Genomic DNA, 15,689 nt, shown 5'->3' on the forward strand with positions numbered 1-15,689 from the left:
AATTTTAAATTTGAGCCTTGAAAGGACTGGAAGCCAATTTAGATTAGTGCAGACAGAGGTAAGGGAAGAGCAAGCCCTGGTCCAAAAGATGCAATCAGCAGAATTACAGATGAAGTAAATTTTATACAAGGGAAGGTATAATGGGTGGGTGGGAAAACTTTGCGATAGGAGGTTGGGGATTGGAAGGAAGAGGCTTGGCTGCATTCAGCAGTGAATGGGTTGAAGCAGAAATAGTCAATGTTAGAGTTGTGGTTGCACTTGTTCGTCATCACGAAGAGGATTCAAGACTGGAAGCACAGCCTAATCTCAAGTATGACACCAACGCTACAAACAATCTGGAGCAGCCTAAGAAAGTGACATTGCAGAAATAAAGATAACGAGTGTTGCTCCCATTTTAAATACTAAGTAGGTCTGTTCATTAACTTCAGAACATTTGAAGAGCAGTCCCTTGATGATTTAGATACCTAACACCTCTTTGTTATTCTAAATGAGGCAGCACAGTGGCACTGTTGCCTCACAGCACCAGGGAGGATCGATGCAGACGTGAATGGCTAATCTGTACTGTCTTAAATCCACAGATCAAAACATACATTTATCACGTGCCAACAAAGCACGTGAGTGAGTTGGACAGTGAAAATACAGTAACATTATTACAAAATAATAGCAGCCAGACATTCAGCCCATTGAGTCTGCATTGACATTCAACAGGATCATGACCGGCCCTCCACCTCAACGGCATACTCCCACTCTCCCCATACTCCGATACCTTTACTGGCTAGAAATCTTTTTTTTAATTCAATGACTTGGCCTTCAAAACCTTGTGGTAAAAAGAATTTCTCAGGCTCCTCTCTATGTAACACTGAATGGCATATCCAGTAACTTGAGAAAGCAATCCCTTGTTCTAGACCCGCTCAGACAGAGACTATCCAGCACGGACAAGATTTTATAAATTTTGATGAGATCTTCTCCCATTACTCTGAATTTCAGTGAATACAGGCAGTCAATATAATTTCTGCTCAGACTCGATTTGAGAAAGAACCTAAACCCCTAAAAAGCATAATGATAGTTTGCATTTGATAGGAGACATCTTGAATATTACCTACCTGTAACCTGTCAAGGAACAGCTGCTGAAGGAAGTCATCCCAGAAGGAGAAAGGCTTCTCCAATAGCCGGTAGCACACAGTTTCCCAGTTCTGACTTATTGATTCACTAGTTAGAAGTTCCCACACTGCATCGCGAATTCCAGCAAGACCCTTCAGACTTTTCACATAGATCAGAAGGTTCCCAATTCCCATCTTTATATCATCCTTACACCTTTATACATTAAAAAAAGTGAAAGTTTAGATCAGGCTTAGAAAGTTAATTGCACATAAATATTGTTAAACATAGCATATAGAATAAACATTTTGTTTCTAAAATCTACCTTCTGTTTGCATGATCTTAATTTATGTAATTCTGTTAACAATTGGCATTTGAAACTGCAATACTGATATCCTCCACTCTGGTTTGCTGTTAAGTGTCACCATTTGTGTCTTTGTAATTTATAAATGTGCTTACCCACACAAAACATTTTGTACACCATTTCACCACAGTCAATGTTTGTTTAAACGCTGTTTTCGTAGGAAAAAACCTTGCAGAAAACAACAAAACATTGAAATGAATGTAACAAAACTAAGAAATTGAAGATATGCATGACATATTTCTTGGACTATAAAATACATAGTGCATGTGCATTGTCTGTAATGTTGGTTATTTGAGTGTGTTTGTATGTGGGTAGTCATTGTCATGGGGTTGGTTGGCTCCGTTTGAAGGACTACTGGTTTGCAACGTAGAGTGACTCTAGCACGCCGGTTTAATTGCCTTACCGCTGAGGTTACTATGAAAGTCTCACTTTTTCAAGCTCTCCTCTTGCCTGAGGTGTGGCAACCCTCAGGTTAAATCATCACCACTCATCTGTCACTAAGCAGGCCTTTGGTTTAGAGCTATGGCAACTTTACTTACTTTCTCATCATTATGGCAATTTCATTTGTAATTTGATAAGGGCAAATGTAACAAATTTGATTGTTTTCAAGTTAATTCCAACATGATTTTTTTTTAGAAAGTACTGTTTTATTGTCCTTTATCTTCTGTAGAAGCACTTAACACCAGTGAATGGCAACATTTTTCTGTATTGACTATCATAATGCAAAACTTGATCTAAGATGGCTCTGTGCAGCAAAATTCTAAACTCCTTACCATTCCATTATCAACTTGTACATACACCAGTTTATATTTACATATAACACCAATATCATAGAAATTTGTAATAATCAAAGTAAGGCTCTTATCCAAGGTGTGCTAAAGCAGATACCAAGAACCAGCTAAGCAGGTCATTAATTACCAGTGTCGGATTGTAATAAAGTGTATCTGTAAATAAAATTATCCAAGCAACTTTCATACTGTGTACATTTCTCTCTTACAACAGCTTTAGTTTACATGAGTTTGATTCAATGGCAATGTACTTCATATTTGTGTCAGATGTCATCGGGTCAAGTTAGATAAAAGGACAATATTGTGTGCATCAAATGGACGTTGAGGGGAGGAAAGTCTCAGTTTTCAATTTGAATGTACTCCATATATGTGTGTCATATCAATCCAGAGAAATGAGCTAAACACCAATTTCCTTTCATAAATAAATGCAGTTCAATCTTGGATCATATTCAGAACCAAATAGTTTAACTCCACTTGGAGAAACTAGCACATAAAAGGGGAAATGGGAATGAAGTAAATAGGAAAAAGTAAAAACATCCTAATAGCCTTACTTTCAGATTGAAAAAAATCTACGTGCTCTTTAGATTTACTATTAATTTACTTTAAATGTTACAATTAATATACAAATGTTTTTTCTAATCCTATTGGTTTTCTGCTCTTTAGTTTTCGATAACATGCAAATAAAATTCACTAGCTTACATGTTGATCCATTGCTGAAGTGTCTCTCTCAAGTAGTCACGATTTATTGGATGAGCAAGAGTCCGCAGGGATGGCTGAAAATCCACTATAGATGGTGGTAAGTATTTGAACCACATCTCGGATTTCATCTCTTCTTTCAACACGGTGATTCCTTTATCTATAAAGGTGAAAGACAAAGTTATGTCTTATTGCCTGTGAATACAAACAAAGATTCTCACCAATATTTCCAATTGCCCAGTGAAGCTAAGAGCAATGACTTTGATCTCAGAAAACTGTATTTAAGACTACTGCTCTCACACAGCAGTGACTTTTGACATGACAGAATCCAATGCTATTGCTATAGTGCTTTTTTAAATAAATATTTTTATTGAAAACTTTAAAATCTTTTACAAAACATTTATGAAGCAAGAACACCATTAAAACAGAAAAAAGATAGTATAACAAAGCCTTAACACAGTACTATTGTTAATGAACTACCTACTATTCTACCAGAACAACCATATCGACTTGACTTAAACCAAACTACAAACATATTAAATAAATACTAACTCAAACTAAATTCAAATAACTTAAAATTAAATAATATCTCACTACTTTATTCTATCTCACTCATCACAGCTTTGAGGCTCCCGTCGCCAGGCACACCATCTATAGTACCCGTATTCTTTTTCCACCCAGTCTCTTCCTCCGGGCCCCATGGGCACCCATACTGATTCCCACAGCTATACCACTGCCCTAATTAATATTGCTGATAAGACAGCTTCAATATAATTTACAAAGGGCAGCCATGTCTTGTAAAACTGTTCCGTTTGGTGGTGCACCATATTTGTTAGGTAGTCTTGGGGGAGATGCTCCATCACCAGCCTAAGCCACCCTGTAATACCTGGTCCTTTTTCTGACGTCCAATTCACTAGGATATTCTTCCTTGCACAATGGGTAAGAACATTACACAATCTCTTCCCGTGTTCCACCAGAGGGGACAAATCTGGCAACTCCATAAGAAGAATTAGCGGATCCACGTTAATTTCAATCCCCAGGATGTCCTTTAGCTCCCTTACTCCAGTATCTCTGGATCTTTCAACATAATCAGGAGCAGTGTGTGAGAGTGCCTATACTAGTTTGAGACACCGCGGTGACACTCCTCTCTTGCGCCATGTGAGTCCTGTATAAGACTTTCTATTGCATGGCCTGCGCTCTGTTACATACTGAGATTTTCCTTACATCCCCCCTGATGTTTTCCCATACCTCCAATGAAATATCCTCTCCTAACTCTCCACTCCATGTCCTACACAGTCCTTCCATGACCCCCAGGGCGTAACCTTTCTGTAAATGATATAAAGTACTGAGTGAAAGAGCACCCGTACACTGGAGCACTCTTTTTTTCCTTCACATCTGATTTGTAACACTGAACCAGGAGCATGATCTTCCTCTGAATATAATACTTTATCTGGAAATATCGAAAAAGGTCCCTATTAGACAATCCATATTTCTGACTTAAGTAAATGACATCAGGACCTCCCCCTTGAATAAGTCTCCCAGACAGAGGATTATTCTCCCATGCCTTAAACCCTTGGGCTCCCATCAAGTCTTCGACCAATTGCCCTCGTCTTGCCTCATTATCCTCCAGGCTTTCACCGTATTCAAAATAATTGGACTTTTACACTGCTGGGTCACGGATTTCATCTCGTCCATGACTAATAAATTAAGTAAAAGACCTCTCAACTGCAGGCTTCATTATCAAGCCAAATCGACTCCAAAATACCCCGTACTCAGTCACCAACATATGTTAACAGGGCACTTATTTGGTATTTCTTCAAATCCGGAAGATCCACCCCTCCCTCACCCTACGAAAGCTGCAATTTAGTGAATTTAATTAGAGGATGCCTGTGGCACAAAATAAAGGGCGCTAGCCAACCATTGAGCCTCGGTAACACTTGTCTCGGTAACAACCGGAGCATTTTCATGGGGTGTGGCAGTCAAGGAAGAACATTCATTTTAATCAGGGTATTCGCCCCTGATTAACCGCTCCCACCGCTGCAAATCCTGTTTTATCCTCTCTAGTAGTTTTACACAGTTAGCTTAATACAGCTGGTGGAAGAAGGGGATAATAAAAATTCCCAGATACAAAAAAACCTTTTGACGACCATCTAAACGGGAATTGCATTCCATCCTTCAGATTAGGCACCTCCACTAATCCCCCTACCGGCATGGCTTCCGATTTTGTAAAAGTGATCCTGTAACCCAAGAAACCACCATATGAATTAATTGTTTGAATCAGTCAAGGAACAGACTTCTCCTGATTGGCGTCCTTTTATTTTTGGCCATCGGCATATAGGGTGATCTTATGCTCCCTTATTCCCACCTGTGATGCTACTATTTCAGGATTCCCTCCTGATAGCTTCGGCTAACGATTCAATCGCCAAGATAAACAACAGCGGTGATAAAGGACACACCAGTCGAGTATCTCTTCCAATATTAAAGTTATTTGGCTTAATACCGTTTGTAATGACTGCTGCCTTAGGATCATTATATAGTACTGCTACTCATCTGGTAAAGGATCCCCCCAAACCAAAGCGCTCTAGGACCTCAAATAAATACGGCCATTCTTTCCAATCAAACGCCTTTTCTGTGTCTAGGGAGACCAAACCCAGAAACAATCTTTGCTGGCATACCTGTAACTGTGTTCAGTATTCTCCTGATATTGTTGGAAGAGCTGCGGCTCTTAACAAAACCCATCTGATCTCCTTTTATAATATGGAGCAGGACGATGTCCAACCTCATAGCTAGCATCTTGGATAGAATTTTAAAATCTACATTCAACAGCGAAATTGGTCTGTATGAAGCACATTGTTCGGGGTCATTCCCCTTCTTTAAAACGAGGGAGGTATTAGCCTCCGTAAAAGAGGGCAGCAGACAATCCTGTGTATAACAATAGTAGAATAAGAAGTGGCTCCACTGACATGTGCATGAATTCCTTATAAAATTCAATTGGGAATCCATCTGGCCCGGGTGCTTTGTCACCCCAGAGATGCCTTATTGCTTCCTGCATTTCCTGTACCATTAGAGGCGCATTCAAAAGCCTGTTCCGTATTTCTATTGGGGAGGTCCAGATTTTCAAAAAAAGGACTGCATTCCCATTGTACCATGTTCAACCCCCTCCAACCGATATAACTCTGTAAAGTATTCCCTAATCCTAACTTTGATCTTCTTAAATTCACAGGTAATCGCACCAGCCTTCTCCTTAACAGATATAATAGATTGGGAAGCTTTTTTCCCTCCTAGTCAAATAAGCCAAATATCTACCAGGCTTATCTACAAATTCAAACAATCTTTGTTTGGCAAAGGAGACCTTTCTTTTCAGCCACTTGTGTGTGCAATGAGTCGAAAGCAGTTCAGAGAGCTGTGACCCGCTGCAGCTTAACCAATGACGGCCCATTATAATGTTTTCTCAACTATCTTCAGCCGGGCCTCCAGCATCCGTTGCTGCTCCTCCCTCTGCCTCTTTCCAATCACCGAATATGAAACGATCAGGCTTCATAAATAAGCCTTAGTGGCCTCCCAAAGTATTGCCGGAATACTAGGTGCACCTCAGTTGATATCCCACAAGGTCCTGAACTCTCTTGTAATATACTCAACAAATTTGTTACCCCCCTTAACAAAAATGGATCCATGTGCCAGTGATGCACACCCATTCCACTACCCTCAATTTTAACATCTAAATACACTGGCGCATGATCCGAAACAGGTATATTCCCAATTTTGCATGCCAATGTTCTGTCCAAACCGTCAGTTGGCATAAAAAACATGTCAATTCGCGTACAGAACTTGTGTGGGTTAGAATAGAACATGAAGTCTCTTCCATTAAGGTGGAGGTACCTCCACACATCCACTAGTCCCGACTCGTCACGCATGTCCACCAACTGTTTAGACTGCATGGGTGTACCTGCCAGGCACAGGTACCCTGTCGATCTCTGGATCTATTAGACGATTAAAATCTTCTCCTACAATCGTACAGCGTACCCCAAGATTCATTAATTTAGCCACTAGGGTGTGCCGAGAAACAATATACATTCAAAATGCCATACTCTTCTCCTTGTATTAGGGCTTTAAGAATGATAAACTGTCCATGTTCATCCTTAATCTGCTCCGTTACCTGGAAAGGGAGGTTCCTTCTTATCAGTACTCTACTCCTCTACTCTTAGAGCTGAAGGATGAGAAAAATACCGTCATAACGCCGGTACTGCAGTTCCTTATCAGTTAGATGCAGCAGGGCAATGCCCACTCTTTCCTTCCTAAGGTTTGATAAGATCCTCTTTGGTTTAATAGGAGAATGGCTCCCCTTTATATTCCAGGTGCACCACCTGAACAAATCACTAGCTGTGGTCATCCAGGGCAGACTGTTGTTTCCAGGAGGAAGGAGCTTATCTGAGGTTTGGCGAGCTACGAAGATATTAACCCTGAGATCTAAAAACCTTTCCTATAAAAACAACTACAACTAAAAATAAAGCACTACATTTAACTGAAGCAAACACCCAAATAACCCCAAGTTCGCTCGAGATCTTTCCCCTCACTATCATCTTAACTCCCTCTAGCTGAGGCCGTGCCCTAGCCCCAGGCAATTCACAAATGAAGAAAACCTGTTACTTACATTCTGAAAGCTAACAATGGATGCCCACCCAACTCACCTTAACCACAGATATAGCCACTCCCAATACAAAATCAAAAGGACAGCAGTAAAAATAAAAGTGCCCTAGATAATACCCAACCAACCGATTTCTAAAATAATTAAATTTTACATTTTTTACGACAAAACTGTACATAGAAAACCAATAACCATAAAAACGGAAAGAGAGAGGATTAACAAAAAAGGAGACAATAAAAAAAATACCATTGTCTGCAACGATGCCCCCTCCTCTCCCACTCCGAATCAAGTCCTTCAATTCAAAGACTTCACAAAGCGTTTTCTGCAGTCAAAGTTATATATCGTCTCCCTATGGGCGAAATGCAACGCGGCCGGGTACGTCAAAGAGTATTGAATGTCAGGTCCCTTAATTTTTTTCTTGACATCAAATGTCCTTCTCTTCTTAATTAGAATTGCTGAAAAGTCCTGAAAAAAGCATTACCTTTGAGCCTTTGTACATGAAAGCTTGTGAATTCCTTCCCAGTTTTCTTGCTGTTTCAATTATTAATTGTTTTTCTTTATAATACAGGAACGACACTAGACCATGCAGGGGCGTGGGTCCGGCCTGGACCTGTGCATTGCGATCCGATGGGCCCGCTCCACGCTTAACCAGGCCAGACTCCAACTCCAACTCTAACTCCAGGAACTTCGGGTGCCACCCTTGCAAAAAGCCGATGAGGTCCTCGCCTTCCAGGAAACCCACGATCCGTAAGTTTTTCCTTTTATGTTTATTTTCCAGGTCATCAACTTGATCCTGAAGGACCCGAATCAAGTCTTCAACGTTCGGATTCTTCCTCCCAAGACCTCTGCTATGGTGTCAAATGCCACAGTCCTCTCCTCCAGTGCCTCCATTCTTCAATTCAGCAGCTGGATTTCCTGTTCATGCTTTTTTAACATGGCAGATAGTGGCTCAACTGCTGCTTGAATCCACTCTCGAGTTTGACAAACGCCTTGAGTAATTGCTGTCCTGTTGGATCCAGTTTCAGCACTGGCTGCAGACACCCCTGTACTCCTTTAGGCCCCTTTCCTTTATTCGACTTCATCCCGGCCTTAATGATGTCCCATACGATTTCAGCAACTCCAAATAGTCAGCAGGTTTAAATTAAGACTTTTTTCCCCTTGGGGTAGTTGCTAAGGGGGTGTGTGCGTGTGGTGCGTGTGTGTATAAACGTCCACCTTGCCTGGGGGTATGGCACAGAGCTCAGCACAGCAGACCACTCAGACTGCTGCCATCTTGGATCTCAGTGTAGCAAGATCACAATTTCAAATTACACCGCAAACACTTCTAAATTCTGATGTACTCATGAGCACAAACTCAATCTGACGTTTCCTCCCTTTGCTTCTATCCCTCGAATTCTAGTATCTCATGCAATCACTTTTTCATGTAAATTGAGACAGAAACAAGACAAGTGGATTACAAGAGGCACAATACCAGAGTGCAACCCATGTAAAGATGATCTTATTTTATTGGCATGCGGACTAAAAAATAAAGTAAAAGACACTGCCTTAAATTAAGAGAAACTTGGAAGTTGGTGCAGTCTTTAAAATAAATTCATTGGAACTCATTTGCCTTTATTCGACTTCATCCCGGCCTTAATGATGTCCCACACGATTTCAGCAACTCCAAATAGTCAGCAGGTTTAAATTAAGACTTTTTTCCCCTTGGGGTAGTTGCTAAGGGGGTGTGTGCGTGTGGTGCGTGTGTGTATAAACGTCCACCTTGCCTGGGGGTATGGCACAGAGCTCAGCACAGCAGACCACTCAGACTGCTGCCATCTTGGATCTCAGTGTAGCAAGATCACAATTTCAAATTACACCGCAAACACTTCTAAATTCTGATGTACTCATAAGCACAAACTCAATCTGACGTTTCCTCTCTTTGCTTCTATCCCTCGAATTCTAGTATCTCATGCAATCACTTTTTCATGTAAATTGAGACAGAAACAAGACAAGTGGATTACAAGAGGCACAATACCAGAGTGCAACCCATGTAAAGATGATCTTATTTTATTGGCATGCGGACTAAAAAATAAAGTAAAAGACACTGCCTTAAATTAAGAGAAACTTGGAAGTTGGTGCAGTCTTTAAAATAAATTCATTGGAACTCATTTGCCTTTATTCGACTTCATCCCGGCCTTAATGATGTCCCACACGATTTCAGCAACTCCAAATAGTCAGCAGGTTTAAATTAAGACTTTTTTCCCCTTGGGGTAGTTGCTAAGGGGGTGTGTGCGTGTGGTGCGTGTGTGTATAAACGTCCACCTTGCCTGGGGGTATGGCACAGAGCTCAGCACAGCAGACCACTCAGACTGCTGCCATCTTGGATCTCAGTGTAGCAAGATCACAATTTCAAATTACACCGCAAACACTTCTAAATTCTGATGTACTCATGAGCACAAACTCAATCTGACGTTTCCTCTCTTTGCTTCTATCCCTCGAATTCTAGTATCTCATGCAATCACTTTTTCATGTAAATTGAGACAGAAACAAGACAAGTGGATTACAAGAGGCACAATACCAGAGTGCAACCCATGTAAAGATGATCTTATTTTATTGGCATGCGGACTAAAAAATAAAGTAAAAGACACTGCCTTAAATTAAGAGAAACTTGGAAGTTGGTGCAGTCTTTAAAATAAATTCATTGGAACTCATTTGCCTTTATTCGACTTCATCCCGGCCTTAATGATGTCCCACACGATTTCAGCAACTCCAAATAGTCAGCAAGTTTAAATTAAGACTTTTTTCCCCTTGGGGTAGTTGCTAACGGGGTGTGTTCGTGTGGTGCGTGTGTGTATAAACGTCCACCTTGCCCGGGGGGTATCAGCACAGCAGACCACTCAGACTGCTGCCTTATTCAAGCAGTTTCAGGTGTTGGGCAGTGGTGGTGGTGGAAGAGGAGGAGGAGGAGAGATGAGAAGAACACTAAATGCATCAGTTGTGTGTGTTCTTTCATTTAGGGTAGTTTTTCCCCCAGAGACAGTCCTTTGATGTTTTAATTGACTTGTCATTGCACACTGAGCAACATGATTCATTTCTGGATAGTGGCTACAACCTGTACGTGGACATTAGAGCTGAATCATCTAGAGAAAACACCACAATCTTTCTCTCCCTTTCCTGTGTGGAGAAGTGACAGATAATCTCTCAGTAGCCGTTCTCACGCACCATTCCCCTGTAAGTGTTCTCTCTACAAATTGACAATTGAAAGAAAGAAAAGGGGACAAGCTTTCTGAAAGAGGCAAATTCTCAAACAGTGCAAGACAGCATCAATGTGCAAACAATCTCATCTCATTAACAAATAACTGAGAACAGAAAGAAGCAAAAAACAATTCACGTGGTCCAAATTGGAGCTAGCAAACTTGTTCTCCTTGATTGTTTCCCACCCTTAATATTTGTCTTGTCTCTTTGTGAATCTGCATGTCAGTGTTATTTTTAAAAAGTGGGAGAGTTTAACTTCTTAAGTTATGTGTTAGCATGTTGCTTTTCTACCATTAGTTAAAAGCAGAGAATTAGAGATATGCCAAATGAGGCAACTCTGTGGTTTAATCAAATTTTCACATTTGGGACATTCCAGAATTGGTGAGCCTTGATTTCCAACGCACTACTCCATGGAGTTGCGACACCTTTCTTAAGCAATGATCCACAGGCACGCTTTTTCAAAAAGAGTGTTAGATTGTAATGAGGAGCTAAAATCAAATTCATATTTCTCTTTCCAAGGGCAAATAATACAACTCACTTTCATCCTCACATCTCCTACTCTGCCAAGATCAACTAATTCAGCTTAGAACATGATCCAGCTAGTATAATTCATTCGACTCAATGTTACATATATGTCTACTTCACTGGGAAAACATTCATACACATTATTTGGCCAGACAGCTAAACACATTGAGGGAAATTTCCATTAAAAGAAGCACTCTTCAATATTATTTAAACATGTAAAGAGTTGTCATATAGTATAAAGCCGAACAGCAAATGCCGCTCACCACTCTCAAACCAGAATTTATTTCATTTGTCATTAACTTATAATTTCAATTGACAACAGTTGTCTTTTCATTAAGACAACAAAAATAAAAGTTCTGGAATAATTTTTGTGAACATTTTACAAGCTTTTAATAGCAGCCAACATCAATAAACCCATACATACCTGCTGGAGACTCACTTGTGATGGATGCCAAAGTAGTGAAGAGAAGGCCACAAGTCAGTTTAGTGTCTGGCATCTTTCCTTCAGTTGACGTATAAAACACAGCTTGAGCCTGATACAACGTGGTGGCTAACAGTTCAACCAGTGAGCATACCTGTGCCTTAATACCAGCACCTAAAGACATTAGAAAAAATTCACTTGGGCACATTTCAAAACATGAATTAGCTTTTGAATCCTTAAGAGTACCAGTGAGATACAACAGACTCCTCAATGCATTTGAATCAAATAACTGGTTACTGGATAATTAATTTTCATTACAGGTTTCCATTTTAACTTTTATAAAGACTAGATTCAAGCACTTCCTCCTTTTTCTCCAGAATTAGGTCTCAGCTTGGTGCTCACCATGGTGTGGTTGGTTAAGTAACTGCTGAATTGCTGATTTCCTAGCTAATAGAAAATCAGCGAGAGCTTGGCGCGGTGAACTATCTTCCAGTAGCATTATGGCACACAGAGCTTCGGCAATAGCTTGATCTGATATTGCTCGGCCCTTCAGGAGTGTTTTACTCTCTTGTAAAATAGATGCTCTGGGGGGGGAAAGAATCAAACATATTTAGAAACTTCACAACTTTTTTTTTAAATTGCACAGATAGTTAATGCCAGGCCTCAAGCAGATATTTCAACATTCATAACTTGTTGAAAAAAAATCAAGAGCTAATTCTCCCGATAAAGATAAAGAGCTGAATAATTAAGAGCAGTGAAAGGTAAATACCTGTGGTAAGCCTGGATTCAAATCCTACCTGCTCCAGAGATGTGTCATAGCACATCTGAACAAGTTGCCACAAGAGCCCAAATACTCTAACCAGAGGTGGTGTCCCTACCTGAGCCAGGAGACCTGGGTTCAAATCCCACCTTCGCCAGAGGTGTGTAATAACATCTCTGAACAGGCTGATTAGAAAATATCTAAAATGAGAATGTAGGCTCTTGTGGTACAGTAGGGAAGTGTCCCAAAGTCTGGGCCAAGAGGCACCAGATTCAAGCCCCGTCTGCTCCAGATGTACTGTAACCTCTAAGAACTGGGTGAATAGAAAGTATCTAAGAATGAGAACACGCATGCTTCTGTTTATCCAAAGAACCTGATAGAATTTAAATTATTTATAGACAATTGGAGTAATTTCTTGCATGATTTGGCATCAAAACAAATAGTTATAGCTGTTAACCCCAGTATAATTGTTGCATATAGACTGAGTATTTACAGTATAACTATATACATGGCTTCTGTTATTTTTCTATTCAGGAGGTGGTGATGGTGTAATGGTATTTCCAATGGACTAGTAACCCATAGCCCCATCTTAATAATATGGGGACATGGAATCAACAAGGCAAATGATGAAATTTGATTTCAATTAATTATCCTCAAATCACAAAAACTAGAATAATGGTAATCAGAAACTATTGTCTTTAAACTAATTTAATTCATTCATGTTCTTTAGGGAAGGAAAATCTGCTGTCCTCACCTGGTCTGGCCTACAGGTGACTTCAGAACCACAATCACATGTTTGATTCTCTAGTACCCTCTGAATCATTGAGCAAGTCACACTGTTTAAAGACAATCGATCAATTGCCAGTAGCACGCACATTCCATGAAAGAAAAAAAGCCTGTGAAATCTTAAACAAAAATGTCAGAAGGCTAGGAAATGAGTGCAGCCACACCGATTATCAGCTACTGCTGTGGAAACTTGGAGTAAACCTCAAGCATAGGCTAGTTCTTTAGAAAAATGCCTGGCACTTTCAATCAAGTGTTTTGAGGCAAGCTGGACCCAAAGAATTGAAAGAAAAAAAACTTTGTGGACAATTATTCACTGTGTGTGGCTGAAAGGTTTTTTCTTCCACCCAACTATAAAATCCAGCAATAAATCAGATCATTTCCACCAAGATAAACAATTCTTTACTGAGGAATCGAGAACCACAGAGGAATAAACCAAAAAGTTGTACACTCTGCTGTAAAACATTATGCTAGTTCATTTTCTAATCAGAAGTAAAATCTTAGATCCAAGGTTGGCTAGGTTTCCCAACCTCCTGAAAGCACTCAAAGTATCTGGCATATCTGACTGACATCCATGCAGTCATCTGTTGATATCTTTACAAGTTTACCAAGCATGACGTTTGGCTGTAATACAAAAAGGAACAGTCACAAACTGCTACCTCTGGCTGGTACCCCATCGATCACTCAGTAGAACCAATATAAAGTCAAATTTGAGCTCAGAATAGCTAGATCCTATCGCATGGAGAAAAGCACTACATCTTCTCAAACAGGTTACAGCTGGGCTCTGTCTTACAGTCTTGATTTCTTGTAGAGTTGGCAAATAAGCATAATGCTTCAGTAAATGTGGATGACCAAGGAGATGGAAAAACTTTGATGACTTTTTAATGTAAAATTATGACAGTCAGCTGGAAAAGTGTCACATGACGGAGTAGTTGGTCATAACACCAAGAGGAACAAAATGGGTATAGGGCCTTTAGTGTGATAAACATATCCAAAGATGATTGAAAATAATACAATACTACATTCCGGAACAGTTAGAAGAGAAATATTACAAGTATATTTAGAAATTAGAAGCAGTGGAAAAATTAATGTTAAATAATAGTTGAGAACTATGGTAACATTGCACACCTGTCCACAAAAGTACCTGCTCTTTTCAGTTGCAAATAATAAATGCTTGATAATGTTTAATAAGGAGTCTTAAATAAAATCATCTAAAATCACTCCAGCTGAAAAATGATGCTGTGACTTAAGTTACCCATCAAAGAAAAAGCTCAATATTTGAGACATTGAGTCACAGAGTTTTTACAGTAGGAAGAAAACCCTTTGGCTCATCATGTCCACACCAGACATTAGGCATCTATCTATTCTAATTTCATGTCTAACAATTGGCCCAAAGCCTACTGTGTAATGCCATTTCAAGTATTTATTTAAATAGATTTAAACTTCTTAATGGTACATATCACTACCACTCTGTTAGGCAGAAAGTTCCACATACCCAATAACTTCTTGATGAAAACAAATCCCCTCTAAACCTCCTGCTCCTTACCTTTAAAATAGGGCCCCTGTTATTTACCCCTCAAAAGGGAAATATTTCACCCCATTTGCACTCCTCAGAACTTTGTATACCTCAACCAGGTACCCTCCTCAGCCTTCTCTGATCGAAGGAAAACAACCCGTCTATACTTTTCTCATAGCTGAATTACTTAAGGCCAAGGATCTCCTTTGCATGCTCTCACGTGCAATCATATCCTTCCTTTAGTGTAGCAACCAGAACTTTATTGTGGCCGAACTGCTTATATGTAGCTCCAACCAAACCTCTTTACTCTTGTATTCAATACCTTTACTAATAAAGGTTAGGATACCAATGTTTTCTTAACTACCTGTCCTCTTGTGTTCCAAGGATCGATGGACATGCACACCAAGATCCCTCTCAACCTTTGTACTTCAAAGGGTCTTATCATAAAACGTACATTGCCCTACCTTGTTAGTCCTTCCAAAATGCATCATCTCACATCTTCCACAATTAAATCTTATTTGCCACTGTTCATCTGACTAGCCCATCTATATCATCCAGTAATCTAAGGCTTTCCTCCTCGCCTTTCACCACAACATTAATTTTTACACACCATAAATGCAAGAGACCCTGCACTGGACATAGACTGAAAAACACCCTTCAACTACCACCTTCTGCTTCCTTTCACTAAATCAATTTTAAATTCAATTACCAAAATCACCATGGACTCTTAGTTCCCAAACCAGCCTGCTTATGAAACCTTACTAACATCTACATTAATGGCTTAATGATTGCCACTGCAGCCTCACAGTGCCAGACACCCAGGTTCGATTTCAGCTTGGGTGACTGTGTGAAATTTGCA

The 15,689-nt window shown here is 39.9% G+C and overlaps 1 protein-coding gene across 3 annotated transcripts in view; it reads right to left on the bottom strand.

Moving 5' to 3' along the window:
• Positions 1-15,689, bottom strand: part of cog1 (component of oligomeric golgi complex 1) — a 45,319-nt gene that overhangs the window by 24,552 nt on the left and 5,078 nt on the right. For all 3 annotated transcript variants that reach the window (XM_088000683.1, XM_088000682.1, XM_088000684.1), the window contains exons 3-6: positions 12,174-12,355; positions 11,775-11,945; positions 2,950-3,106; positions 1,104-1,314 (exon numbers count right to left, since the gene is read on the bottom strand). In XM_088000683.1, the coding sequence (XP_087856809.1) occupies positions 1,104-1,314; positions 2,950-3,106; positions 11,775-11,945; positions 12,174-12,355 (721 nt within the window). The remainder of the gene's footprint in view (positions 1-1,103; positions 1,315-2,949; positions 3,107-11,774; positions 11,946-12,173; positions 12,356-15,689) is intronic.

This window comes from Chiloscyllium plagiosum, unplaced genomic scaffold, assembly GCF_037043375.1.
Source record: "Chiloscyllium plagiosum isolate Xiang-an unplaced genomic scaffold, Cpla_swu_hap1 HiC_scaffold_25, whole genome shotgun sequence".
Taxonomy (NCBI): Eukaryota; Metazoa; Chordata; class Chondrichthyes; order Orectolobiformes; family Hemiscylliidae; genus Chiloscyllium; species Chiloscyllium plagiosum.